The 27,362-nt window shown below is 42.4% G+C and overlaps 1 protein-coding gene across 2 annotated transcripts in view; it reads right to left on the reverse strand.

Moving 5' to 3' along the window:
- Positions 1-22,156, reverse strand: part of LOC139406375 (lactadherin-like) — a 37,663-nt gene extending 15,507 nt beyond the window's left edge. For both annotated transcript variants that reach the window (XM_071148910.1, XM_071148909.1), the window contains exons 1-3: positions 21,988-22,156; positions 9,573-9,695; positions 8,853-8,984 (exon numbers count right to left, since the gene is read on the reverse strand). In XM_071148910.1, the coding sequence (XP_071005011.1) occupies positions 8,853-8,984; positions 9,573-9,695; positions 21,988-22,069 (337 nt within the window). In that variant the 5' untranslated portion in view covers positions 22,070-22,156. The remainder of the gene's footprint in view (positions 1-8,852; positions 8,985-9,572; positions 9,696-21,987) is intronic.
- Positions 22,157-27,362: the final 5,206 nt, after the last annotated feature.

A 27,362-nucleotide genomic window follows, 5' to 3' on the forward strand; every position in this document is an offset into this window, starting at 1 on the left:
CAAAACCGCAACTCGCCAGTGTCTGGTCCAGCGATGGTGGAGTTTGCCACAGAGGCAGTAGGGTTGACAATGTGTTATATTGACATGTGCGTGTACTGGACCATATTGCTGTCATGCCTGAGCATTTATAACGTACCAAGTGCTTTTGGGTGTCAGGGAAAATGTATGGGAGGAATGTAGTGGAGTAAAACATGGTGGTGTTCGCCTTAGCAATCTCACTGGAATTAAAGACCTACTGAATTACAGTCATTATTGAAAAAGCTCGTAATAATACCGCACATCTCTAAATAGGACTACTTAATGTTAGATACCTCACTTCCAAGGCAGTCATAGTTCAAGCCTGATGAATTTACTGTGTTTAATAAGGCCTCTCCTCCTGGTTACACTAGTGACCATATCCCCTCGCTCATCCCGCAAAGGTGGAGGTGTTGCTAACATTTGACAGCAAATTTCAATAGAAGTCCACAGACACACTCCAAAAGTGTTTCGGAGTCATCATTGACTCCGTGTGATTAGTCCAACATGTCGCTGGACTTACTCATTGCCACAATCATACCCAGGCTCTAGTTTTGTCCCACGGAATAGATATTGTAGATCGAAATAATTTACCTCAGAATCCTGCACTATCGGACCACCATCTCAGTACGTTTGCAAACAAATAATTTGCTCACACCCAAACCAAGGATTCAAAAGGTGCGCTATAAATTCTGACAACAGAAAGACTCCTAGATGTCCTTCCGGACACCCTCCACCTACCCAAGGACATCGGAGTACAAACATCAGTTAATGCTGCGTAAAAACGCTCCCAGACAATAGTCACAAGAAAATAGCTCCCTGGTATACAGAAGACACCCGAGCCCTGAAGCAAGCTCCCACACAATAGTCACAAGAAAATAGCTCCCTGGTATACAGAAGACACCCGAGCCCTGAAGGAAGCTCCCAGACAATGGGAAATAAAATGGCGCTCCACCAAACTGGAAGTCTTCCGGCTAGCTTGGAAAGACCGTAGCGTGCAATATCGAAAAGCCCTCGCTTTTGCTCGATCAGCCTACAATTCCAACCAGATTGAGGAGAGTAAAAACAAAAATCAAAAATGTATTTTTGATACTGTCGTAATGCTAACTAAAAAGTTTAATTCCCCAAGTGAGGATGGCCTTCACTTCAGCAGTGATGAATATATGAACTTCCAAGATCATGACCATTCGAAAGCAAAATTACGGTCTCCTCTTTGAATATGAGCATTACCTCAGGAGTAAATGTCAGTTGGCTTTTCATAGCCGAGCGTTCAGAGGTAGAGGGAGGTAAAGAGGGAGGTAGAGGGAGAGAGCACATCCGGTGAACAGGAAAGGGTTCCATGGCCGCAGGCAGAACAGCAGAAACTGGACCAAAGATTACGATAACTAACCCTTTCATCTTTGGTGTTAGCTAGCTCGCTACATTAGCTCCAAAGCTAGCTAGCTGGCTAGATAAACACGGTGCTAAGATATCAGATAGGACCTAAAATATCCAACGTAGCTAGCTAACGTTAACTTGTTATAATTTTGAACATGCACTATCTTTCCATCAACGAGCCATCTGACTTGCGGTGTAACGTTTTAAGACTAAAGGACTTAAATTGACCCAGTGTTTTCTAATTTTGTTGTTGTTATGTAGTGAGATTGTTTTTACCAAAGTCAAATGTATTGTTTGATTTGAAAATGATAGAGCAGCACAGGTCTATTCCTTTAGTGTTGCGGAGGTCTATTCCTTTAGTGTTGCGGAGGTCTATTCCTTTAGTGTTGCGGGGGTCTATTCCTTTAGTGTTACGGGGGTCTATTCCTTTAGTGTTACGGGGGTCTATTCCTTTAGTGTTACGGGGGTCTATTCCTTTAGTGTTACGGGGGTCTATTCCTTTAGTGTTACGGGGGTCTATTCCTTTAGTGTTGTGGAGGTCTATTCCTTTAGTGTTACGGGGGTATATTCCTTTAGTGTTGTGGAGGTCTATTCCTTTAGTGTTGTGGAGGTCCCTGAGTCATGGCTTGCTTATGTGATCCTATGCCCGCTGATAACGGGTTAAAAACTGGCCGGGTTAAACTGGCCATCTGTATTTAAAAACGGGGAAATCTGGGATTTGTATATCCATTTTGTGACTTGTAAAATGTATGATATAAAAGCCATATATTCTTCAAGAATCAAACTTATAAATTCCTCATGAGCTTTTTTGATCAACAGAGTGTGCTCAATTCTCCAACACCATCCCTCAGCTGTTGACCAAAACAAAATGACAGGGACAGTGCTCCAATCCCAACAGTTCCAGGTCCGACAAGTTCCTGGCATGGGGGCACAGCTAGGGGGTGTCCCACTGGTAGTATGCACAGCCAAGTCTAGCCACACAACCGCCAAATTAAAGTATATGAAGTTGTAATTTGCTTTGTGAAAGCCTTTTGGGTACTGACAAAAGACCTCAGAGGACCAAAAAGAAAGTCCTAGAATAGCCCTGGCTCCAGACTTTGCCCGACCGTGGTGTGAGGCCATGTGTTTTGCGTTATGACGGAGGGTTTTAAAAAAAATGTCCTAAAATTAAAACATTGAGATTTGACAGGTCACAGAGATCCTATAATTCAGGGTTACAGGGTTCTATAAGTAATTATATGACCGTAATATTGTAGGTGGTCCGACCATAGACAACACTGTGTGACAGAGCATTACAAAAACATAGCAACTGAAAAGTAATTGTGTTGATACTTAGTGCAACTGACCTGGTGTTAGCAAATTCCTTTCCATGACCAATTTAGGAAAATGGCCTCCCCTGCTGAAAGGCTACCAGAAACGACTGTAAACAGAACAGTGTGACTTGCAGAAACTACTAAACAAAGTATTTGAATCACAAAAATGCAAACACCCACAGACCTCCCCAGGGGGTGCAGAGCTTAATCTGTCCACTTTAGACTAGCCACATACTATGTGTGGTTGAGGCACCTCCTAAAACAACCAGAAATGAGTGAGTGGCAGGCATATATTCCCACTCTCTCACACACACAAATCCAAACCCCTAATTACCGACACACACAATAATCTGTTGACAAACATCTCAAAATAACCAAACACAGAATAAATCAGAGGCGATCACCAGTTTAACGTCTAAGCTCTTGAGAACACTTCAGTCTCAGCTGCAGTCGTCTAATCTAATTTAGGTGCCGATACTAAAGTGAGTAAACAGCGTCAGACACAGCTTTCAGTATTGGTCACTGCCTCCCCATTGAAGCTTTCAGGCCAATTTCACACGGCCGGTAGAAGTGCTTGGCGTCAGACCTGAGCGGAGGCTGTGACAATGTCAAGGCAGACTTCATTCACTTTTCTGCCTCCACTTCCCTCTCTACCCCGGCAACAGGGCAGCTGACGTCTTGGGAGTGCTGCGTTCGTGACCACTTTCCATTGGCTGGATGAGCATGAGAGTCCGGTTTGCGTGTACGGTGGGGTTTGTCATGTTTGTGTATGCCAGTGTGTTTTAGAATGCAAGTGTGTGTGTGTGTGTGTGTGTATGAGTATGAGGATGTCAACCTGTTTAAACAGCAGGGAAGATTGTGCTACTGCTGTACGCATCCGGGTTGACTGCTTTCGAAGAGTCTTACCTTCACAGAGCCTCGGTCGCCTTGTTCCCACCACACACTCGGACCCCAGCCTGTAGGAGCTGCCGAGGATGCGACTTACTCACTGCCCACACACACACTCTCTAGCACACACACACACACACACACACACAAAACACCCTCCCCAATACACACACTAATTACTGAGGAATACAAAAATGTAAATAAATAAATAAATAAAAACAGGCATCAGGAGTTCGAAATGAGAAGTTTGGGGGCAGAGAAAGACAAGCCCAAGGAACCTCACATACATCTGCAGCCAAATGAATGATCTTTACAGTCCTCACAAAAACATTATTTAATTAGCGTAAAAAGCTAGCTGGCGCTTTAGCTTGTCTATTTCTGGGAGGTGGGTAATGTACTAAGGAGTCAGAGCTTGGTTAAGTACTCTTTTGTGGTGCACATGGATAAACATTGCTGTGAACTTTTAAATTATTTATAGGGGCATGAACATTTAGGAGTATGAATAGAAAGTTGTCCCTGGCTGAAAAACGAAGAAGAAATCAGAACTGACAGACTGAACTGCATATTGCCCAGTAGGCAGTACCACAGAAGATTCACTTTGGTGTGAGGAGGGAGGGGGAAAACTGATGAGTGTTGTTGACATGATGGGACTGTTTCTAGTTTCTGTGACACGCTGCTGTGGACGCTGCTGTGGACGACTCTGCAGATAAAAGGGACAAATAGTGCTGACAACTGCAGTCCTCTCTGTGAGTGTCCCTCTGCCCCACGGGCAGCATCAGCTAGCAGAAGGACCGAACACGTAGGAGCAAAATGCCTGGATCCAAACTGAGAACAAGAGGGAAAAAGTACATTCCCTGCCTGAAGGGGACCATTTCATGGGTTGCACGTTTTATCACAATGCCCATGGAACATTCCACTCAAATGCCCATGGAACATTCCACTCAAATGCCCATGGAACATTCCACTCAAATGCCCATGGAACATTCCACTCAAATGCCCATGGAACATTCCACTCAAATGCCCATGGAACATTCCACTCAAATGCCCATGGAACATTCCACTCAAATGCCCATGGAACATTCCACTCAAATGCCCATGGAACATTCCACTCAAATGCCCATGGAACATTCCACTCAAATGCCCATGGAACATTCTACTCAAATGCCCATGGAACATTCTACTCAATTGCCCATGGAACATTCTACTCAATGCCCATGGAACATTCTACTCAATGCCCATGGAACATTCTACTCAATGCCCATGGAACATTCTACTCAATGCCCATGGAACATTCTACTCAATGCCCATGGAACATTCTACTCAATGCCCATGGAACATTCTACTCAATGCTTTGTCAAATGTGCGCTGATGAAGATCCCATAAAAAGTGCATTACAGTGGCTTGGAAATAAAAGGACATTTATAAGATGGAGATAAATAATAAGCAGGAAAACCTTTTGGCATTATACCTGATGTCACCAGGTTGACTATATATGCAGTATAACGTTAGCTAGCTAAATCAGATCTGAGGGGAGACCATACCATAACGTTAGCCAACTGTGCTGGCTAATGACAACATTGCCGTCTGTCGAAAGTAAATTTGACGACATGATTTTGATGGCAAACTTTTGGGCCCAAATATGGATGGCTGCGGCGCCTGTAGAACATTCATAAGGTCCCGTGTCGCTCAGTTGATAGAGCATAGCACTTGCAGCGCCAGGGTTGTGGGTTCGATTCCCAGAGGGGACCAGTACAAAAATAAGTATTACAATTCAAATGTATTTCCTCACTACTGTACGTCGCTCTGGATAAGAGCATCTGCTAAATGAAGTAAATGTAAATAACAATGGCAATGACGCGTAGCTACCAGAAACTACTGTAAACAGAGCAGTGTGGCTACCAGAAATTACTGTAAACAGAGCAGTGTGGCTACCAGAAACTACTGTAAACAGCAGTGTGGCTACCAGAATCTACTGTAAACAGCAGTGTGGCTACCAGAATCTACTGTAAACAGAGCAGTGTGGCTAGCAGAAACTACTGTAAACAGAGTAGTGTGGCTAGCAGAAACTACTGTAAACAGAGCAGTGTGGCTAGCAGAAACTACTGTAAACAGAGCAGTGTGGCTAGCAGAAACTACTGTAAACAGAGCAAGTGTGGCTAGCAGAAACTGCTGTACACAGAATGCTAGCAGAAATGACTGTAAATAAAGCATTTGAGTCACAGAAACGGGGGTGCAGAGCTTAACCTGTCCACTTCAGACTAGCCATATCCTGTGTGGTTGAGGCACCTCTTAAAAACAACCAGAAATCTGCCTGCCACTCACGGTCACACATATTCTCTCACACAAACCCCTAATTACCGACAAGCCATGGATAGCTCAACACATTGCATCATTGTGTTTGTCATAATCAACCACTTTTTAAATCTATAGACCTAATAATGTTCACAATGCATAATTTAAAACAACATTTTACCTTGATTTGTTTTTTAAGCCATACATTTGGGAAAGTACATGTATACGATTCCTTCCAAACTAAATTAACTTTTCCCATATTTTTGTTTGCTCCCTTTTTCTGTTACATAGCAGCACACAGTCACCACCTGTCCTTTATGGGCAGTGCTTTAGGCTGCTCGGGGGCCAAGCGTAGGCTGCCAGCTGGAAGTTGAACCTTGCCATATCCGGAGAGACGCTCCCGTAAGGACAACAGCTGCTTGGGTTGAAAAACCCACTTACTGCCGCCTCGGCCCCCTTACTGCCGCCTCGGCATCAACGCCATGTCAGAATAACAGTTTTTTCTGTATCAACACCATGTCAGAAGAGCTGGTTTTCTTCAAATCAAACTATATCACATGCGCCGAATACAACACGTGTAGACTTTACCGTGAAATGCTTACTTACAAGCCCTTAACTCTTCTTGAACTGCACTGTTGGTTAAGAAAATATTTACCAAGTAGACAAATTAAAAGTTATAATAAAAAGTAACACAATAAGAATAACGAGGCTATATACAGGGGGCACCGGTACCGAGTCAGTGTGCAGGGGGTACAGGTTAGTTGAGGTCATTTGTGCATGTAAGTGGGGGTGAAGTGACTATGCATAGATAAACAGCGAGTAGCAGCAGTGTACAAATGGGGGGGGGGGGGGGGGGGGGGGGGGGGGGTGTAAATTGTCCGGTGGCGATTGTATTAATTGTTCAGCAGTCTTATGGCTTGGGGGTAGAAGCTGTTGAGGAGCCTTTTGGTCCTAGACTTGGGTGCTCGGGTACCACTTGCCGTGCGGTAGCTGGGAATAAACAGTCTATAAAACTTGGGTGACTAGAGTCTCTGACACCACCTATTATATAGGTCCTGGATGGCAGGAAGCTTGGCCCCAGTGATGTACTGGGCCGTTGGCACTACCCTCTGTAGCTCCTTAAGGTCTGTTGCTGAGCAGTTGCCATACCAGGCGGTGATACAACCGGGTCAGGTTGCTCGCTGGTGCAGCTGTAGAACCTTTTGAGGACCAGGGGACCCATGCCAAATCTTTTCTGTCTCCGGAGGGAGAAAAGGTTTTGTCGTGCCCTCTTCACGACTGTCTAGGTGTGTTTGGACCATGTTAGTTCATTGGTGATGTGGACACCAAGACACTTGAAACTCTCGACCCGCTCCACTACAGCCCCGTCGATGTTAATGTGGGCTTGTTCGGTCCACCTTTTCCTGTAGTCCACGATCAGCGTGGCAAACGTGTAGTTGCCTACTCTTACCACCTGGGGGCAGCCCGTCAGGATGTCCAGGATCCAGTTGCAGAGGGAGGTGTTCAGTCCCAGAGTCCTTAGCTTAGTGATGAGCTTCGTGTGCACTGTGGTGTTGAACACTGAGCTGTAGTCAATGAACAGCATTCTCACATGGGTGTTCCTTTTGTCCAGGTGGGAAAGGGCAGTGTGAGGTGCGATTGAGATTGTGTTATCTTTGGATCTGTTGGGGCGGTATGCGAATTGGAGTGGGTCTAGGGTGTCCGGGAGGATGCGGTTGATGTGAACCCTTACCAGCCTTTCAAAGCACTTCATGGCTACGGACGTGAGTGCTTTGGGGCAGTAGTCATTTAGGCAGGTTACCTTTGCTTCCTTGGGAACAGGGACGATGGTGGTCTGCTTGAAACATGTTGGTATTACAGACTCGGTCAGGGAGAGGTTGAAAATGTCAGTGAAGACACTTGCCAGTTGGTCCACGCATGCTTTGAGTACATGTCCTGGTAATCCATCTGGCCCAGTGGACATTGGCAACCCATAGGGCCTTTCTTTCACTCCATATTCAGCTATTAATAGGCTAAATTTGGTAATTATGATATGTATTAAAAAGCTGTGTAATATAAGTTACCAATGTAAGTCATTACTCTATTCTTTAGAATTACATTGTATTAATTGCAGACATTTGTTAGGTAAAGTGCCCCCTTATCTCAGCTCGCTGGTCACCATAGCATCTCCCACCTGTAGCACACGCTCCAGCAGGTATATCTCTCTAGTCACCCCCAAAACCAATTCTTTCTTTGGCCGCCTCTCTTTCCAGTTCTCTGCTGCCAATGACTGGAACGAACTACAAAAATCTCTGAAACTGGAAACACTTATCCCCCTCACTAGCTTTAAGCACCAACTGTCAGAGCAGCTCACAGATTACTGCACCTGTACATAGCCCACCTATAATTTAGCCCAAACAACTACCTCTTTCCCAACTGTATTTAATTAATTAATTTATTTTGCTACTTTGCACCCCATTATTTTTATTTCTACTTTGCACATTCTTCCATTGCAAAACTACCATTCCAGTGTTTTACTTGCTATATTGTATTTACCTTGCCACCATGGCCTTTTTTGCCTTTACCTCCCTTCTCACCTCATTTGCTCACATTGTATATAGACTTGTTTATACTGTATTATTGACTGTATGTTTATTTTACTCCATGTGTAACTCTGTGTCGTTGTATCTGTCGAACTGCTTTGCTTTATCTTGGCCAGGTCGCAAATTGTAAATGAGAACTTGTTCTCAACTTGCCTACCTGGTTAAATAAAGGTGAAATAAAATAAATAAAAAATCCCGCAAAGGTGGAGGTGTTGCTAACATTTGACAGCAAATTTCAATAGAAGTCCACAGACACACTCCAAAAGTTTTTCGGAGTCATCATTGACTCCGTGTGATTAGTCCAACATGTCTCTGGACTTACTCATTGCCACAATCATACCCTGGCTCTAGTTTTGTCCCACGGAATAGACATTGTAGATCTTACTGTTCTGGCAGTGGACTCCATCAAAGCCATCCTGGCACTTGCAGATGTACTCGCTGAAGACGTCCCCTCTGCGTTTCTGGCCAGTCACGTCACAGAAGGCATCGTTCTTGCAGGGGTTTGGGTTGCAGGGCCCTGGGAAGCAAATATAACTTATTATTAACTCTCATTGTACCAGGTAGGTGGGACCACGATCACGTTCTCTTTCTACAGCAACGACTTGGGTCAAAGAGAGGCAAGGGAGGAGGATAGGGAAGAATAGCATTAGGGCAATACCTTGTAGTACAGAGACAGCCTCTCAGAATCTACCTCTAACACTGCTCATGTACCATCTGACACCTTAGTGAACCCTCAACACACCCATAGTGCTTTAGAAAGACTTGCTATAGGCCTTCAGAACAGCTTGGGACTCCTTATAACTGGCCTACAAATAACTTTACAATTTAATAACTATACATGATACTAATTAAAATACCTAGCTATAATGTATCGTCAGTGCTTAGAGCATTGGGCAAGTAACCGAAAGGTTGCAGGATCGAATCCCCGAGCAGAAAAGGTAAAAATCTGTCATTCTGCCCCTGAACAAGGCAGTTAACCCACTGTTCCCCGGTAGGCAATCATTATAAATATGAATGTTGTTAACTGACTTGCCTAGTTAAATGTTAAAAAAAATACATTTTTAAATGATGCTTTTGTGCAGATATATTGCTCCGTTGTCCTTACCAGTCTCGGTGTCATTGCACGTGTCCCCAGTATAGCCATCGGGGCAGATACAGATGAAGGAGGATCTGGGGCCAGTCACACAGCTCCCCCCATTACTGCAGACATTTATCTCACAGTAGTCACCTGGGAGAGAGGAACAGTGACCAATATTTAACCAGGAAGCCTAAGTCAGAAGACCCTCTTTCCAAAAAAAAAGGAAATTGGTTATTCAACAATGTATTCGATCGTTTACTGCGTAGTGGCACACAGATTAGCCTTGACACTGTTTTTAATCGTGAAAATGTTTTGTTGCCTTGTAATTCCTACAAAGAGGCCTGGCATTTCCTGGTGACTCAGTAATAGAGTTAACACACTTTGACACCTACCACACCGTCTACTCCTATTAGACTAGTGGACTTGATTTGGACAGGTCAAGAGATGACACAGCACTGACTGTCATGAGTGGCTTGTCTGATTGCGCTAGTCTGCTGACACAGCGTTTCAAGACACACAGATACTGGAGGTTTCCAGTCACTAATGCATCTGGCTCCAGCCTGGTCAGTTCACAGTGTTTCAAGCTTTTGGCATGAGGCTCACGGGGGGAATTCAGACCGTGCCTCCCAATAATCTCTACTTTCTCCTGAAGTGTGCACTTGTACACTCCTCCCCCCACAGAAACCATTGGATTGGTGTAGACATGGTGGAAACTCCCTATAGCCTATATTTCTCCAAGAGGAAAAACAATGCCACTAGGAAAAGGAAGCCATGTGGGGGAATTTGTACTTAATGCTGATGTTAGATTAGACTGGAGAAAGTCTAAATTTAGAACAAACTGACAAGTGGAAGAGTTATTTGTGAAGGAAGTGGGGAATAATAGCTGTGAACTGCCAACTGATCGCTGTGGACTATGTGAACCGATTGCTTTGAATTAGGGGGTCTGCGGACCCCACAAGGCCATGGTGGAAAATGATGGCACGTTGGTGAGACTCAAAGTGTTCCGTCTCAGTGTTTCCCCTCCTTCTCCTACTCTGGCATCCAAACACACCACAACCTCTGGGCAAGTTTATCCAGGGTGAACATGGCTCTAACCTGTGCCAGTGGAGCTTGCGTCTTCATATCCTGTTTTGGGAACAGACTATATAAAAATACAAAAAAGTGGTTTCAGTACAGTTCCCTCGAGCCAATCACAGATTAGAAGCGTTTGATTTCGATCGGATAAAGAAAACCTGCCACCTAATTGCCTTCCCCAAACCAACCAATTTAGATCGGAATTCTTCAAGGAAGGAAGGACGCCTTTTCAAAGTAATCAAAGGCCATCCAATGATATAGATAGATATATACACATACACACACACACATATCATTAAATGGCCTTTGATTACTATATATACACACACACACACACACACACACACACACACACACATATATATATACACACACACATGTATTTGGGGAGTTTCTCAAATTCTTCTCTGCAGATCCTCTCAAGCTGTCAGGTTGGATGGGGAGTGTGGCAGCACAGCTATTTTCAGGTCTCTCCAGAGATGTTTGATCAGGTTCAAGTCTGGCCTCTAGATGAGCCACTCAAGGACATTCAGAGACTTGTCCCGAAGCCACTCGTGCATTGGCTTGATTGTGTGCTTAGGGTCCTATTGGAAGTTGAATTTTCACCACGGTTTGAGGTCCTGAACACTGGAGCAGGTTGGAGAGAATCCTGAACACTGGAGAAAATCTTCTTTCTAATGGTCTGAGAGTCCTTTAGGTGCCTTTTGACAAACTCCCAAGTAGGCGGTCATGTGCCTTTAACTGAGGAGTGGCTTCCGACTGGCCACTCTACCATAAAGGCCTGATTGGTCGAGTGCTGCAGAGATGGGAGAACCTTCCAGAAGGGCATCCATCTCCACAGAGGAACTCTGGGGCTCTGTCAGTGACCATCGGGTTCTTGTCACCTCCCTGACCAAGGCCCTTCTCCCCCGATTGCTCAGTTTGGCCAGCTCTAGGAAGAGTCTTGGTGGTTCCAAACATCTTCCATTTCCAAATGATGGAGGCCACTGTGTTTTTGGGGATCTTCAAAGCTGCAGAAATGTTTTGGTGCCCTTCCCCAAATCTGTGCCTTGACACAATCCTGTCTCAGAGCTCTATGGACAATTCCTTTGACCCCATGGCTTGGTCTTCGCTCTGACATGCACTGTCAACTGTGGGACCTTATATAGACAGGTGTGTGCATTTCCAAATCATGTCCAATCAATTTAAAATTACCACAGGTGGACTCCAATCAAGTTTTAGAAACATTTCAAGGATGATCAATGGAAACAGGAGGCACCTGAGCTCAATTTCAAATCTCATAGCAAAAGGTCTGAATCCTTATAAAAATAAATGCATTATTTACACATTCAATAAATTAGCAAATATTTCTAAAAACCTGTTTTCACTTTGTCAATATAGGGTATTGTGTGTACATTGCTGAGAATTGTAACATAAAATGTGTAAAAAGTCTAGGGGTCTGGAAACTTTCTGAAGTCACTGTACAGGGGCGGCAGTGGTTAGAGCTTTGGACTAGTAACCGGAAGGTTGCAAGTTCAAACCCCCGAGCTGACAAGGTACAAATCTGTCGTTCTGCCCCGGAACAGGCAGTTAAGAACACTGTTCCTAGGCCGTCATTGAAAATAAGAATTTGTTCTTAACTGACTTGCCTAGTTAAATAAAGGTAAAATAAAAAACATAATTGGGGCCATGGTTCAAGACCTTTTGGTCTTCCTTGTCAGATCTTCATTTTTAAGAGGGAATTTACACAGGACATCATCTTTTTCACAACGTAGCCTTTCGCTATTTGGCAATAACCTGCTAATAGAAATAGATACAGAATAGATGTGCACCTGTGCATGATCCATTTCACCAACATCCTGTTATGCGATTTATCCCAAAACCGAGTCATCAACATGTCTTTTCCAGGGGTAGCAAGTGTTTTAGTAGTGGCATGGCCTTGTTGAGAGCGGAGTCTCAGTCTCTGGTGCAAACCTTTGGCAGCACCCACACCACTTTCTCAATATTTCTGTTTGTTTATCTTTAGGAAGGAATGAAACCCCCCTCTTCTTACTAGTGATAATCTATAGTTATATATATCAGGATATTAGTTTTGATAAAACATAAAAATATGTTTGCACTGATTGGCTGTACTTGTACCAAAATTGTTTCCTTCATAGCTTGTTAGTAATCTTTTCAAAACAGGAAGCCAATGCGTTTTCAGCCCTTTTATTTCCATGACTGATCAAAACTTGTTTTATCGTGGCTCTCTTGTCCCTCTGCAGCAGACATATGGTGAGCAATATGTTTGGAACATCAAATCGCAATACACATAAAATATTAAAACTCGGCACCTAAGTATTGTGGTATTACTGTAGCGTGAGGTCCGTGGCAATTCCTAGCCCTACTTCCTACTACGCAGCAGACAGCTCCTTTCAAAAAACATTGAGTGCCAAGCAAAATGTAGCCCATGTTGAAAGAATGACCGTCAGAATAATGACCTAACTCATTAGGGTACACCAAAGCAAAATGTTTTGCAATGAAAACAAAATGGAGTTTCCGAGTTCTCTTCCATTTCATGCCTTACTGAACACAGCCCTGGTCTTCGAAACTGAAATGTGGATCATGTGCTACTTACTGGGTTTTTGTGAGTAAATTCAATTAGAGACACATTTGTCAAGGTGGTTGCAGCTTTAAAACGGTGGTCTAACCACCACGACTCCCTAGAAATGGCCTAAATAAGCACACTGGGACATAAAATAGCTACTTAACTCATTTTCTTCTCCAATTAAAAACAGCTCATTCAGTATTGCTGTTCTGCAGAAGCTATCTAACCAACATCAAGTGATCATAGGGAAGTGGTTTATTACCTTCTATGTTGTCAACACATTTCAGTGATAACCTGTGGCTTTCCTTATAGCCAAAGTTTCACTTTCATTTATTGAGAAATCATTTCACTTCCACAAATAGTTCCTGCCTTTACATTTTTTTTATCCATCTGTTGATAAAACAAAACTAAGTGGTGCACTCATTTATGTCTATTCAAAAAGTATTCAAGATTTATTTGTATTTAACCTTTATTTAGGCATGGGGAGTCCAGCCACAGCAATTCATCATCTTTCTATCCTCAGTAATGAATGGGAATGGAGACAGAGCATAGGGTGGAGGTTAGAAATACTCTGACTCATTGGCAGCAATTGGGGGGTATCGACATGTTTGGTTGATTAGTCTCCCTCTCTCAACAGCTGAAATTTGAGTCAAGTGTTAAGTCTGAGGAGACTGTAGGCTAAAGACACTTATATCCCCCTGACCGATTAATATTCAGTCTCTGTGAGAGAACATAAAAAGGAGGTCAATGATTAAAGAGTTAATAGCAGTTGAATAAACATGCCCTGATAAGCGTCTACAGTGGCGGTTTTAAGTGTTGACCTCTGCTCACATTAACAACAACAGGATCCCACCACACCAGGACCCCACTACTGCCACTAAATGCAACTAGTGTGTACTTGATATACCCTTAGTGGTCAAAAGATTTAGAAAGACTGACCAGGTGAATCCAGGTGAAAGCTATGATCCTTTTTTGATGTCACCTGTTAAATCCACTTCAATCAGTGTAGATGAAGGAGGAGGAGACAGGTTAAAGAAGGATTTTTAAGCATTGAGATAATTGAGACATGGATTGTGTGCCATTCAGAGGGTGAATGGGCAAGACAAAACATTGAACTGGGTATGTTAGTAAGTTCCAAGCTTTGTTTCAAGAACTACAATGCTGCTGGGTTTTTTCACACAAGAGTTTCCCGTGTGTATCAAGAAATGGTCCACCAACCAAAGGACAACTTGACACAACTGTGGGAGTCAACATGGGCCAGCATCCCTGTGGAACGCTTTCGACACCTTGTAGAGTCCATGCTCCGATGAATTGAAGCTGTTCCGAGGGCAAAAGGCAGGGTGCAACTCAATATTGCGAAGGTGTTCCTAATGTTTAGTATACTGGTGTATGAGAAGGCATGTCCCCTCATTATAAGCCAGTCATTCAGCTCAGTGTGGCAGCCAGGGTTGACAGGCCCATATGGCAGTTTGTTACTGTTATTGTCTTTCAGGTATTTTTATGCCATTGTAATTCTTGGGCGGGCCGCCTAAGTGTATTTTCGGGTTGCCTAAGTCCAAACAGTGTAAACATTTTTTACAAAATAATTTAAATGGAAACGACCTTTAAAACTGCAAAGTTCTCTCAGCTTCATGGCAGAATATGTAGGATCGCATTAAATTGGCTTAAAAATGCAAACAGTTCTCTACCACCAAGATCGGGGCATCAAACTCTAAAATGTTGCCGTGCCAACAAACTGACCACGGTCATTACCATGCACCATCTAAGCCCCTTCTTGATCCAAAAAGAAAACCTGCCTTTCCCCATGTCCCTGCGGGTCCAAATACCACAAAAAGGCTTCTGCCACATGACTCACCATCTAAATCAGGAGGTCCGCAGACAGACAGAGAGATTGGATTTGAGTTAGGACATGAGTTGACCATGTAAGTAAACGCCTCCTCCGTTATAGTCGGAGGAAATACATTTCCCTGTATAGAGACCATCTGAGGTTTTGGGTTTAAGAGTTCCAGGAAATGAGGAGTCACCCAACAGGCACACACCAACAAGGGTGACCAACAAGGGTGACCAACAGGCACTGACAAGGGTGAATGTTGAGTAAGGGTGCACACCTAATTACACATCTAGAAGTAGGCCTAGGCTACCTGGCCTACGCACAAATGTAGGTCTATAAATGTGCCCATTTAGGGATGTCTGGTAGTATTTCTGATTGTCCACCACTAATGAGCTGTGGAGCTTCTCAAAGTAATTTTTCTTCACCTCAAACAGCAAGTAACAAAGTCTGTTGTTGGAATGACAATATTTCCTCAATGTATTGGACAAATATTTGTAATGCGTCATAAATACCCGAATACATTTTCACATTTACATTTGATTAATTTAGCAGAAGTTCTTATCCAGAGTGACTTAATTAACAGGAGCAATTAGGGTTAAGTGCTTTGCTCAAGGGCACAGAGATTTTTTTAACCTTGTCAGCTCGGGGATTCGAACCAGTGACCTTTTAGTAACTGGCCTAAAGCTCTTAACCGCTAAGCTACCTGCCGCCCCTACTTCTTATCGCTTGCACAAGTAACCTACAGCTGTGTCTGTCCCGAGTTCACTGGAGCAAGTAACCTACAGCTGTGTCTGTCCCGAGTTCACTGGAGCAAGTAACTGTGTGCCCAGAATATTTTATAGAATGTTGCCAGTTTGCTAGCGGGAGCTTCTACTGGACACAGTTGATAATTTACAGACAGGCCATCATAGCCAATGTGATTTGTAGGATATTTGTCACCTGTAGAGCACCAGCCAAAGTCTAATGACTTAGTGCCATAGGCACCAAATGGGAACCGGGGGGGATGAAATCACCCTTCAGGGTCAATATTCATTAAGCACCAAAGAAGAAGAAAGCACACTGAAACGAGGGGAATATACCTGAACTTAGGCTACAGTAGCTTCATGCAATACACTCGTATATTATTATTTTAACTAGGCACGTCCGTTAAGTACACATTCTTACTTACAATGATGGCGTACCGGGTATCAGTGGGTTAACGGCCTTCTTTGGCAGAACAGATTTTTACCTTGTCAGCTCGGAGATTCAACCAACCACCTTTCGGTCTCTGCATGACTACCATTTCCTGTGTTACACTTCAGGTGGTGTATAACGAGCAGAAACTTATCTTTCAAAAACATCTCAACTGTGGAAGGTTTTAAGTCGAAGTTTGAATGGAGTTTGGCTACATCATGGGATGGCGTTTAAAATATTTAACACAGCAGATTGGAATGTGGGACGAGCGACAATGATTGAAGCCCGAATTAGAATGTTCCATACTGCGATGAAAGATTCATTAGCCGGTCGTTATTCAAAATTAATATGAGACCCAATCGGTTGACATTAAAAGTAAAGTCGTCAGAACAAAATGAGACAGGTCCCCAAAGGCTGGACCATACTGGCACTGCAGATGGCAAGGGCTATGGCAGGCAGCCTTTTGAATGGTTCATAGGACAAACACACACTAGAAATCGAGCAATTGGCCCTGCAGTCCAGCTATATTTAGCCTCGTTTCTCTCAGCTGACTGGAGTGGTCTTGTTGTGAGAAGAACTACGCATCAGCATGACACATAACATGGCTTTGCACTTCCCTCCCCACAAGTCTGAAGACAGGGGACCAGTGACCCTGATTCCTACCAGAGAACCAACCCAAACTATACAGGCTCTGATATTGTCCTTTGCCGCAACTATTGTAGATGCATAACCAGGCCAGCCCAGTAAAGCTCAGCTCCTGTCAAATCAGGCACTGAATCTTACACTGAGCCTTCCCAGTCAAAGCTACCTATAACAAACTCCATGCCTTCATTCCCAGACCCTTCAGTTCTTCCCTGGTCTTGAAGACATTTTATATGACACTGCTGGGGCAGGATGAAGAACCAAAACAGTGGCCTTTCCTTGGCTCCCTGGTGCAGCAGGGCTGCTGGTGGTTCAGTAACATGGAAAGGGTTCAGTAAGGAAAGTGTAGGGACAGGTATAGTGCCTTCAGAAAGAATTCACACCCCTCGACTTTTTCCACATATTGTTACAGGCTGACTTTTTTTTTTACTGGCCTACCCACACAATACCCCATAATGTCGAGGTGGAATTATGTTTTTAGAAATGTTTACAATTTAATAAAAAATTAAAAGCTGAAATAAGTCAATAATTACTCAACCCCTTTGTTATGGCAAGCATAAATAAGTTCAGGAGTAAAAATTATCTTAACAAGTTGCATGGACTCACTGTGTGCAATAATAGTGTCTACCTCATCTCTGTACCCCACACATACAAGTGTCTGTAAGGTCTCTCAGTCAAGCAGTGAATTTCAAAACACAGATTCAACTACAAAGACCAGAGAGGTTTTCCAATGCCTCGCAAAGAAGGGCACCTATCGGTGGATGGGTAAAGATAAACAAAAACGACACTGAAGAAGCCTTTGGGCATGGTGAAGTTATTAATTACGCTTTGGATGGTGTACGAATACCCCCCGTCACTACAACAATGCAGGCGTCCTTCCTAATTCAGTTGCCGGAGAGGAAGGAAAACGCTCAGGGATTTCACCATGAAGCCAATGGTGACTTTAAAACAGTTAGTTTAATGGCTGTGATAGGAGAACTGAGGATGGATCAACAACATTGTAGTTACTCCACAACACCAACCTAAATCAAAGTGAAAAGAAGGAAGCCTGTACAGAATGCAAAAATTCCAAAACATGTATCCTGTTTGCCATAAGCCACAGAAGTAATACTTCAAAAAATGTGACGACAAAGCAATTCACTTTTTGTCCTGAATACAAAGTATTGGATTTGCCCCAAACATACAACTGAGTACCACTCTCCATGTTTTCAAGCATAATGGTGGATGCATCATGTTATGGGTATGCTTGTAATCATTAAGGACTGGGGAGTTTTTCCAAGATGAAAAAAAAAAAAAAAAAAAAAAAAAGCTAAGCACTGGCAAAATCCTGGTTCAGTAAGCTTTCCACCAGACAAGATTAATTCACCTTTCAGCAGGACAATAACCTAAAACAAGGCCAAATCTACACTGGAGTTGATTACTAAGAATACATTGAATGTTCCAGATTGGCCGAATTAGATTTTCAAGTAGATTGATGTCAAAACTATGGCAAGACCTGAAAATGGTAGTCTAGCAATGATCAACAACCAGAGCTTGAAGAACTTAGAAAAAAATAAAATGGGAAAATGTTGCACAATCCAGGTGTGGAAAGCTCTTAAAGACTTACCCAGAAACACTCACTGCACTTGTGTAAATTACATTTCTGTATTTCATTTTCAATAAATGTGCAATAATGGAATTGATTTTGAATTCAGGCTGTAACGCAATAAAATGTGGAATAGGCCAAGGGGTATGATGAATACTTTCTGCATGGCTTGGAGTGGTCATTTGTGGCAGGAAGTTCCCAGATTTTTGGCTGAACTCTGAAGTCTGCCTCTGCCGGCAACATCCAGAGAAGTGACTCAATGTTTGGGTTGCTGCAGCCGCCACACCTATTTACCATGGCTAGTCTAATGCCCTTGAGAAGAGAATTGAGTGACTGTATTTTAGGGCAGGGACTTTCTCCTTTAAAGCTGCAATCCGTAGCGGTGAACCTGCCACGTCCATTTGCGATATTACAAAGACATTACTTCACACAACTAACCGTTTTTTCCCCCATCATTGATCATCATTGCATGCACAATAACACAGCAGAGTACTATGATTATTTTTTATTTTTTTTACAACGATGCTGGATGCTCATTTCCTCAAAACAAAAATAAAATGCACTTGGGGGGCGGCCATTGTTTTGGGGATTTCGCAAAATTATACAGTCTATACAAACGTGTGTAGCATTAAACCAGAGCTTAAATTAAAATCTGAGAAAAGCAAACCCAATGTGTGACCCGTTTCAAGAAGCTTGGTGAATGTCGCACATCACTACTTCACAGGAGACATTTGAATGTTTTTTAATCAAAATGTGTTTTTGGCAGAAATGCATTCTGGAACATGTGAACTTTAATGTGGCTTAATAACACACATGTATGCCATCTGCAAATACAAATAAAATCATTAAACTACAAGCCTAATTGGTTTAGCCACAGAAGAAGCCAGGAACCTTCCCGCTAGCCATGATTAGCTGAGATAATGAATGGGCTGGACATGCTGAGAGATGAGTTCGGATTGGTCTGCCATGTAGCGCGCTTCTGTTTATAACATGAGCTGCTCAGTATGTGTAGATAATCCTTGCTACCGCTGCTTTTTTGAAAGATAACGTTAGCCATGGAGATATGCAAAAGTGTTGCTACTGCTCTCAACATTGCTGCACAGAATTTAGCAGGTGCTATCGACAAAGATCAGTGGGAAAATAGTTGTGATGGGACTACTTTTCTGCACAAGGTCACTGAACCGGTGTGACTTGACACAACAACGGGCCAAACAAGCTGCAGTAACCTACAAACCAAACGGAAAAGACACGCTACCGTGAAGCGTTCATCCATGTTCATCCAAGAGTCTAATTCCATTTTCAGATATTGTACATTTCTAATTGTCAGAAAATCATTTTCATGCAAGTTACATCTATGATTGGTTCAGATTTGATCCGGTCTGGACCAACCAAATTTGGTCCTGCTTGGGGGCAGAGGTCATTAAAAGAATAGTCAGTGTTAGGCTTGGGCGGTATCCAGATTTTAATATTGTCATACCGTCCTTCTCTCATCCTGGGATTTACGGTATTAGCAACATAGGACACAAGGGGGCACTAAAACATAAGATAAGTCCATTTGGCCTCTTACCAGAATGCTAACAAAATTAGCACAAACAATGAAATCACAGACGCTGTTAACTAAATGCTAACGAGCAAAAACTAACAAACTAATTGCAAAGACAGGCAAATCCAGCTCATACAGTAATAAAAGCGTAGCTACCGAATGTCATTTTCGATGAGTGTGGACATTTACGAGCGAACGTGAACAAGGGAAATTGTGCAAAGTTCAGTAGCTGTGTTTTTCCTAAAGAAACAGCAGCAGATGGGAGAACAACGGACGAGGGGGAAAAAAACGCTAGTAGGATGCACAGGGAAAAAAATGGCAACTGTACAGAACTCAACCAGAGCTCTTTGACTTCTGGCATTAAAGCCATTATAGGATATCTGATGGAAAACATTTAGTAATATATTGTATACGTGTGTAACGTCATCACCTCCCATGGGCCACACAGAAAAAGAAACTAGCTGATATATACAGAACGCTATGGACTCACCAGCTCCCATGTTCTCCGGTTGTGCTATTTAAAAAACAAACACGTGACTGGCTCAACTGTTCTGGAGGACTACGGTAAGCATTAGAATGTAAAATAATGTGAATGAAGAACTCAATCTGCTTTATCTCTTAACGTATTGCACATGTTAACTGCAGGTATTAACTTTAAAAGTGGCTACAGATGTTCACATTTATTGAAAAACTTTTTTTTAAAACCATCCCTTGGCTTTTACCAAATACCCCAGGATACAGTATACCACCAAGCCTAGTCAGTGTGTAGAATAAGACCCAAATAAGCAAAAGAGGATATTGCATATTTATACCTGTTAGAACCTATTTAGAATACATCACCATGAAGAGAATGACATTCATTTCCATAATTATGCATTTCTGTGTAGTACAGATCAGGGACCCATAATGAAATTCAGTTATCCGGTGTAAAGCCACTTCACTTACTGTAGCTCAATAACCAAAGTCAGGGTGTCATGTCGTCGCTGACACCCCATTCTTTCTGCAGACATCTTAAATCTTAAATAAGAGCAGATATTTAAGAGTTTTCGGGAAACGTGGACAAATTCAAGAAAACTTTCCATTTTCAGTAATTCCAGTAAATGTGTTTTTGTAAAATGTTCAGTGTAAATTGTTAAAATGTGTCCTTGTGCCTAGAGTTGTATGGTGAGATAAACTTTGAAATCGGAGACTCGGCTGCTTAGGCATATCAAACTGAAAAGTAGGATAGTGCTGGTCACAAAATGTCCACTTTTCTGACGACAGTTGAGGATGAAGGCAACAGTCTTGTATGTCCTTTCTAGTCGCCCACATCTCCTGGGCGCAAACAAAGCAGTGCCAACGACATGCGGATGAGAGTTGGACAAACATAATGGACACTACTGTGAGCAGCACTTTGAACAGAATGCCCTTAGGTGTGAGTTCTTTCATAAGGGATGTTTTTATACTTAACTACTCATGCCTTAAATTTTGAATAGCTGTCCAGAATAGGTTTCCTGGTTTGTGAGGCACTGTAACCAAGAAAGGCTTATGTTATCTTTAAACCTACAGAGAATAGTAGTTGGTTGATAGTAGTTTAAGCACAATTGCTACCGCGGGAGTGATACAAATTAGATTAGCCACGTCAGACTTAACCAACCACTACTGTAGATAACAAGTGTGTTCAAAACTGTCCACTGCATATTGTTAGAGCAAATAAAGCAATATATATATATATTTTTTTTTTTTTACATATTCAAAGCAAAACGTGCTCGATTCGATGCGGCAATGTGTTCCAGTGACTCACTCAAATAACTCTCCAATTCCCAACACAGGAATGCGCGGTTGTTACTTTGGGAAAGGAACTGAATTGGTATTGCCACTTATGCCAGGCTTGGAATGTCTACCTCTTACCCACACACTGTCGAAATATATAAATTGCACCACTTTCCGAAGAAAAACACTCATGACACCATCGACTGATGTCAACCGAAACACGGCATGCTAAACGCATTATAAAGGTCAACTATAATCAAACAAAAAAATACTTACCATTCACTATGTAAATGGCACCAACCAGAAAATAAATAGCAAATAGTTGTATGGAGAAGGCGGAACAAGTTTGGGTCTTCATTGTGGACTCTTTCTTTTAACTCTTTCGGACGTTTGGACGACTCCTCAGCTCTGACAAAAACACAGCTGCTCGGTGTAGTGTTGCTTGTGTTGAGATTGGGCGAGTTCCTTTTTTATGGCCCGGTGCTCCGGGTAGGTGGTCATTTATTTAAGGCCCTGGACCGCTCACCCGGGGCACCGGGCCATGGAAAACGAAATTGCCCAATGTGCGCTAGCAGGCGTCAGAGTGAGCACGTGCATCTCTGCTTCCATCCAATTACATTATGTTTTATAATTGTAAGCGCTCCCCGGGGGTGTGATTTAAAAAACGGTTGAATGTAAATATAGCGCTGTGAAAAGGCGTGGGCAGCAACTGTCAGAGTGAGAATGGTAAATTGATTGTAAATGTACTGTTGATGCATAATTAGGTATACTATTGCACAGCGTCTAAGGCACTGCATGTCAGTGCTAGAGGTTTCACTACAGACCCTGGTTCGATCCCGGGCTGTATTACAACCGGCCGTGATCTTCCATATTGGCCCAGCGTTGTCCGTGTTAGTGGAGGGTTTGGCTGGGTGGGCTGTCATTGTAAAATAATGCTTTGTTCTTAACTGACTAAATAAATAAATGTTAAATAAAAGCATCTGTCTGTAGTAAGGGGGGTTTACCTGCCGGAGATTTGGTGGAATGATATTTCACTTTACACGTTAGAATAGGAGATAATATCATAGCATGGAATGGATGGAACAGAATAGAATAAGATACTTAGATACTTTACTGTCCACCTGGTTAGAACGGAAAAAGCTAATGGAAAAGTGATCATATTTTCATTATTAAAAATAAAAACTAAAAACTATTGTTTATGCAAAGCTTTCTGAATGTGTTTTGTACCTGATAAGCCAGGAATGTGGCTTTACATTGCCACCGGATAAACTGGATAACTAACTACTGTACTCTCTCTCTCTCTCTCTCTCTCTCTCTGTGTCTCTCTCTCTCTGTGTCTCTCTCTCTCTCTCTCTCTCTCTCTCTCTCTCTCTCTCTCTCTCTCTCTCTCTCTCTCTCTCTCTCTCTCTCTCTCTCTCTCTCTCTCTCTCTCTCTGTGTCTCTCTCTCTCTGTGTCTCTCTCTCTGTGTCTCTCTCTCGCTATAAGACTGAGTATGGGTGTTGTACGGGCTGAGATCTATCCGTGGTGTCAGAGGTGATTTGTGTTGATAGAGTGAGTGGGTTGTATAAGTAAACATAAATCACTATGATCTCTCTCTCTCTCTTTGATCTCTCTCCAAGTGACTACCTAATGAAGCTGGTTGAGAGAATGCCAGGAGTGTGGAAACCAGTCATCAAGGCCAAGGGTGGCTACTATTGAAGAATGTCAAATATAACATATATTTTTGATTTGTTTAACACTTCTTGGTTGCTACATGATTTCATATGTGTTATTTCATAGTTTTGATGTCTTCACTATTATACTACAATGTAGAAAATAGTCAAAAATTAAGAAAAACCCTTGAATGAGTAGGTGTGTCCAAACTTCTCACTGGTACTGTACATGAGATACGATACCAGCTTTAGGACTCTCAGATAAACTCATTCTAAAAACAATGTTGGTGAGGCTAAGCAATAAGCAATAACCGACTGTAGCCATTAATTAAATTGTCCTTTTGATTGACGGACACATACATTATATTCACTGTCACCACATTTACCGACGTCACATCGAAGGACATCACCATTTACTGTAACTTAGTAACTGGTGGAGTTCGGATCTACAAATGGATCTCTGGGATACAGTGCATTTTCCAATAGGGAGCTCTCCAGAAGGGATCTTCCAGTAGGGAGCTCTCCAGAAGGGATCTTCCGGTAGGGAGCTCTCCAGAAGGGATCTTCTAGTAGGGAGCTCTCCAGAAGGGATCTTCTAGTAAGGAGCTCTCCAGAAGGGATCTTCTAGTAAGGAGCTCTCCAGTAGGGAGCTCTTCAGAAGGGATCTTCTAGTAAGGAGCTCTCCAGAAGGGATCTTCCAAATCAAATCAAATCAAATGTATTTATATAGCCCTTCGTACATCAGCTGATATCTCAAAGTGCTGTACAGAAACCCAGCCTAAAACCCCAAACAGCAAGCAATGCAGGTGTAGAAGCACCAGTAGGGATCTTCTAGTAAGGAGCTCTCGAGAAGGGATCTTCCAGTAGGGAGCTCTTCAGAAGGGATCTTCTAGTAAGGACCTCTCCAGAAGGGATCTTCCAGTAGGGAGCTCTCCAGAAGGGATCTTCTAGTAAGGAGCTCTCCAGAAGGGATCTTTCAGTAGGGATCTCTCCAGAAGGGATCTTCCAGTAGGGATCTTCCAGTAGGGAGCTCTCCAGAAGGGATCTTCTAGTAGGGAGCTCTCCCAGAAGGGATCTTCTAGTAAGGAGCTCTCGAGAAGGGATCTTCCAGTAGGGAGTTCTCCAGTAAAGCTCTTTGATGACCCCTTCTAAGAACTTCAAACACATATTTCCTGATCTCTCCAATAGTAGGCCTATGCTCCTCATTAGCGTACACTACGCAGCAGGTGAGGGAGAGGGTCAGTATGTTAACTGCATGAGTCATCTGTAATGACTACTGTTTCTAACTGAGATGTGAAGAGGTTTTCAAATGATTAACCCTTGTTATATCTGTCACCATATCCTACTGTGTTTATAATTATACTGAAGTTCCCTACTGTCATTGTATTCAACTCTATTCTATTTGTTTTTTACTTTATTTTAATATATTATCTTTTCTAATTTTTCCCCTAACCCTCCCTTAATTGGAGTAAGCTAATGGACAACAATATTTTGACTTTTACTTCGAGTTTATACATAGAATATACATTTTACAGACACAGTATATTTTACATTAGTTATCTTTTACATTATTCTATTTTAATCTTGGGGCGGTGTGTAAGAATTGCCCTGGCATATTTTGGGTCCCAGTTTATCCCTTGGGTTAATTGGTTCACTAAACAAATATCTATGATAATTCCTGATTCCTTGGTCCAGTCTAATCTTGGTGGGTTTAAATGAATGAGAAGTGAAGCTTTATTGTAATGTTTGAGTTAATAATCTTGTGTCTGGATGTAAATGGCAATAGTTCATGTAAATAGTATTATGTCATAGGAAATACTATCTGTGTAAAACTTTTAAAGTATTTTTCCAGACCCGTGATGTGCAGAGAAAAAAATGATTTGTTTAGTAATATTTTCACAAACTTGTATTTATTATACAAATATTTATCAATTAAGATACATATTTTCTCAATAATAATAATAATGACTATATGCCATGGCAGAGCCAGGGTGAAATTTCCCTTTAAGGTTCAAATATTTGTCATGGTTACAGTATTTCTGACTGTTTATTTTCTGCAGCAGATGTTGGTTGCCCTTGTTCTCATAAAGGATAAATTCTCACACTGAGTGAACATCCTACTTTAGTAAATGTTGCCCCCCAGTGGTCAAATTGTATTGATTAGAAAGTAATCTCATTCCTCGACGCTTCAGCCCAAATGCGCTATTCAATGAAAGGCACATTGTAAACAAAAGCACTGCACTTTACTTTTAAAGGTATTTTGCTCTTGAGCAGATATCCGCAGCGTTTAACGTGAATGTGATCTCCGCACGTGTCAGGGTTATTGCATTTAAAAAGGCGTACTGTCGACCAGCGCGGTGCGTTTTGTCGACAATGCGCCTTTGATTGAATTCCGGCCTCTGTCTTCTTTTATATTGTCACTACAGACCCTGGTTCGATTCCAGGCTGTATCACAACCGGCCATGATTGGGAGTCCCATAGGGCGGCACACAATTGGCCCAGTGTCGTCCTGGTTAGGGTTTGGTCGGGGTAGGCCGTCATTGTAAATTAGAATTTGTTACTAACACACCTAGTTAAATAAAGGTTAAATAAATAAAAAATAAAAATATTTTGCTTGTCTGTATTCTATTCGATGGTAGAAAATGGACCACAAGTAGCTGTGTGTTTATTGGGTTGATGGGAGATGAGTTGCGGGCCTGAGAGCCTTGATGAGAGAACTAAGGTCATAACATAACTAGCCCCGCCCCCTCATCTTTCCCTATGGAATTATTTCTTTGTTTGTCTTTTTTCTTTGTTTTGTTTACAACCCTTATAGATGTACAATGATGTCCTTAGAATGTAGAATCCCAACTTGGCATGATGTAATAAGTCATCACGTGTGTTTTTTGGTCAGGGTTAAATTAGGGTGAGCACAACACAATACAGTTATGGGTGGGGGGGGGGGGATTTTATTGTATTCCTTGCTAACCTGTGTTTGTGTGCAAATATCCTGCCAACCAAGGTGAACAGAAATGGTCATCATTCATGGTTCTTTCCATACAGTTTATTGTCCACAATGTGGTGACATGCTCATGCCTCTGCATTGATCCACAGAGGATAAAACTGCTGATATTCATCTCTTAGCACGGTCAAAAATAAACAGAGACAGGAACTTGTTTGACTCATGGCCTTGTATCACCCTGAGGAGAAAAGAGAGGTGGATAGAGAACTGGGTCCTATCAGGTTTAACTAGTGCTAGCTGTATGTGTCAAAGATCAGCCTGGTCTCATAGATTAGATGTAACAGAGTAAATGTAAATCTGAGATGCTCAAATTGGTATGATATGTTAAGTTTGGTATGGTTACATAAGACAGACGGTTACTGTAGGGTGATGGTCAGAGTGGATGGGTGGCGTATAACGTGAACGTCTAGCATCCCAAAGGTTGTGTGTTTCAATCTCATCACGGACAACTTTAGCATTTTAGCTAATTAGCATGTTTGCAGCTACTTACCCCTCTTTAGCTACTTTGCAACTACTCAGCATATTAGCTAACCCTTCCCCTAACCCTGACCTTAACCCTTTAACCTAACTCCTAACACTAACCCCAAGCCTAGCTAACGTTAGCCACAACAAATTGGAATTTGTAACATATCACACGAAATGTATGATGGACATCCACAAATGAATACATACCATACGAATTGGAGTGTCCCGTTTTTACATGTACTATATGTTACCCCTGAGTCCAGGTTGCAGAGATGGGTTACACAGAGAAAAGCTACATGGTTAGGGCTGTTAAGTATCTCAGGTAAGGCCCGAGCCAAGGCTATATAGTCCTCTCTGTGCTGTTGGGAGTGCTTTGTTGGCTGTTTAATACTTAATAACTCTTGGAAAACAACAACAGTACAATACCACACTCATCTTTTACGTTAATTTTCTAATAAATCCACACTCCTATGTTTTCACAGTTTCTGTCTGTGTTTGTGTGGAGGTCCCAGTCTGGTTGGAGGAGTGGCGG

This window comes from Oncorhynchus clarkii, chromosome 4 (assembly GCF_045791955.1).
Source record: "Oncorhynchus clarkii lewisi isolate Uvic-CL-2024 chromosome 4, UVic_Ocla_1.0, whole genome shotgun sequence".
Lineage (NCBI taxonomy): Eukaryota > Metazoa > Chordata > Actinopteri > Salmoniformes > Salmonidae > Oncorhynchus > Oncorhynchus clarkii.